This window comes from Balaenoptera musculus, chromosome 12 (assembly GCF_009873245.2).
Source record: "Balaenoptera musculus isolate JJ_BM4_2016_0621 chromosome 12, mBalMus1.pri.v3, whole genome shotgun sequence".
NCBI classification, from domain to species: Eukaryota; Metazoa; Chordata; class Mammalia; order Artiodactyla; family Balaenopteridae; genus Balaenoptera; species Balaenoptera musculus.
The window spans coordinates 74,480,620-74,482,890 of record NC_045796.1 but is presented as its reverse complement, the minus strand read 5'-3'; the positions used below and the strand labels follow the sequence as shown (position 1 = coordinate 74,482,890).

The window sequence follows — 2,271 nt, the reverse complement described above, 5'->3', positions numbered from 1 at the left end:
AGCTCCGGGGAGACCCGAGCCGCGATGCCTGGGGGGTGCTCCCGGGGCCCCGCCGCCGGGGACGGGAGGCTGCGGCTGGCACGGCTGGCGCTGGTCCTCCTGGGCTGGGTCTCCTCGTCCTCCCTCCCCTCCTCCGCGTCCTCCTCCACCTCCTCGGCGCTCCCGGTCTCCGCGGCGTCCGCCCAGCCCCAGCTGCCGGGCCGATGCCCGCCGGCGTGCGAGTGCTCCGAGGCGGCGCGCACCGTCAAGTGCGTGAACCGCAACCTGACCGAGGTGCCCGCGGACCTGCCTCCCTATGTGCGCAACCTCTTCCTCACCGGCAATCAGCTGGCCGTGCTCCCCGCCGGGGCCTTCGCCCGCCGGCCGCCGCTGGCTGAGCTGGCCGCGCTCAACCTCAGCGGCAGCCACCTGGAGGAGGTGCGCGCCGGCGCCTTCGAGCATCTGCCCAGCCTGCGCCAGCTCGACCTCAGCCACAACCCGCTGGCCGACCTCAGCCCCTTCGCCTTCTCGGGCGGCAACGCCAGCGTCGCGGCCCCCAGCCCCTTGGTGGAACTGCTCCTGAACCGCATCGTGCCCCCTGCGGCCGAGCGGCAGAACCGGAGCTTTGAGGGTACGGTGGCAGCGGCCCTGCGAGCGGGCCACGCGCTGCGCGGGCTCCGCCGCCTGGAGCTGGTCAGCAACCACCTCCTCTACCTGCCCCGCGACGTCCTGGCCCAGCTGCCCGGCCTCAGGCACCTGGACCTGCGCAACAACTCGCTGGTGAGCCTGACCTACGTGTCCTTCCGCAACCTGACGCACCTCGAAAGCCTCCACCTGGAGAACAACGCCCTCAAGGTCCTGCACAACGGCACCCTGGCAGAGCTGCAGAGCCTGCCCCACGTCAGGGTCTTCCTAGACGACAATCCCTGGGTCTGTGACTGCCACATGGCGGACATGGTGGCCTGGCTCAAGGAGACAGAGGTAGTGCAGGGCAAAGCCAGGCTCACCTGTGCATTCCCGGAAAAAATGAGGAATCGGGTCCTCTTGGAACTCGACAGCTCCGACCTGGAATGTGACCCTATCCTTCCTCCATCCCTGCAGACGTCTTACGTCTTCCTGGGTATTGTTTTAGCCCTGATAGGCGCCATCTTCCTACTGGTTTTGTATCTGAACCGCAAAGGGATAAAAAAGTGGATGCATAACATCAGAGATGCCTGCAGGGATCACATGGAAGGGTATCATTACAGATACGAAATCAATGCGGACCCCAGGTTGACAAACCTCAGTTCTAATTCGGATGTCTGAGAACCACGCGAGGACAGAACGAGGACAACTATGCATGAGACGTAGACTTCAGCTTTTATCCTGTCCTAGGCTGGCTCCACCTCCACCCTCCACTGTAGCCGCCACTGACCTTGACTGAAAGCAGTGAAGGGAATTTGCTCCCTTCTTATGTAAAGTTTCTTGGTGTGTTCTGCTACTGTAAGACAATGAACAACTGTGCTTAGTGTTTTATCCTCTTCCTTTTCTGGGAAATCAACACGTCTAGAGGGGTGTTTTCAAGTTTCAGCATGAACATGGCCTCTTGGCTGTCTGTTTCTCTTAGTACAGTTCAAGGTTATCAAGTGTACTCCCACAGATAGCATTCAACAAAAGCTGCCTCAACTTTTTTGAGAAAAAGACGTATTTCATAAATATCAGTTTTATTCTCATGTACCAAAATCGTGGAGAGAATGATTGCATTCCATAAACTGCCCGCAGACCTTAGCAAGCTCTTCAAAGTAACTCCATAGCACACAGGAGCGCCTGCATCCGAGAGCATGCTTACATTTTCCTGTTCTGCATATTACAAAAAATAACTTGCAACTTCAGATAACTTCTTTGACAAGTTACTTTTTTGATTGCAGTTTATATGAAACTGTGCTGAAGTTTTTTTATAAACTGCATCGAGATCCAGCAAACTAAATTGTTCAAAAAAAAATTCAATAAAGATTCTTAAAAGAATTACAGTTGTGTTCAAGTTTCCTATTTGAAAAAAAGATTAGGGGCAGTGATATTAAAGGGTCTTGGTTCTGATGATAATTAAGGTATTAGTTATTATAGCTGAGAATGAATTGGGAGCAGTGTCATACAGACAGACTCTGGAGATAGTTTTGAGATGGTGGATCCTTTCAGGGTTTACATAGAGAATTTGAATATTCATGTGAAAGTTAATGCTATTCATTAAACAATTTTGTAAAAGCATTATAAAGTTGGTAAGAGGGAAGAGTTCTGTATGATAAGCAGTTCACA

The 2,271-nt window shown here is 53.9% G+C and overlaps 1 protein-coding gene across 1 annotated transcript; it reads left to right on the top strand.

Moving 5' to 3' along the window:
• On the top strand, nt 1-1,980 carry TPBG (trophoblast glycoprotein). Its single transcript, XM_036871981.1, has one exon. It carries the CDS (start codon nt 25-27, stop codon nt 1,282-1,284), a length of 1,260 nt encoding a protein of 419 aa, XP_036727876.1. The 5' UTR covers nt 1-24; the 3' UTR covers nt 1,285-1,980.
• The last annotated feature ends 291 nt before the right edge of the window (nt 1,981-2,271 follow it).

What these genes read in the sequence shown, in the direction of transcription:
- TPBG (XM_036871981.1), top strand. Translation starts at nt 25, where the DNA reads ATGCCTGGGGGGTGCTCCCGGGGCCCCGCCGCCGGGGACGGGAGGCTG.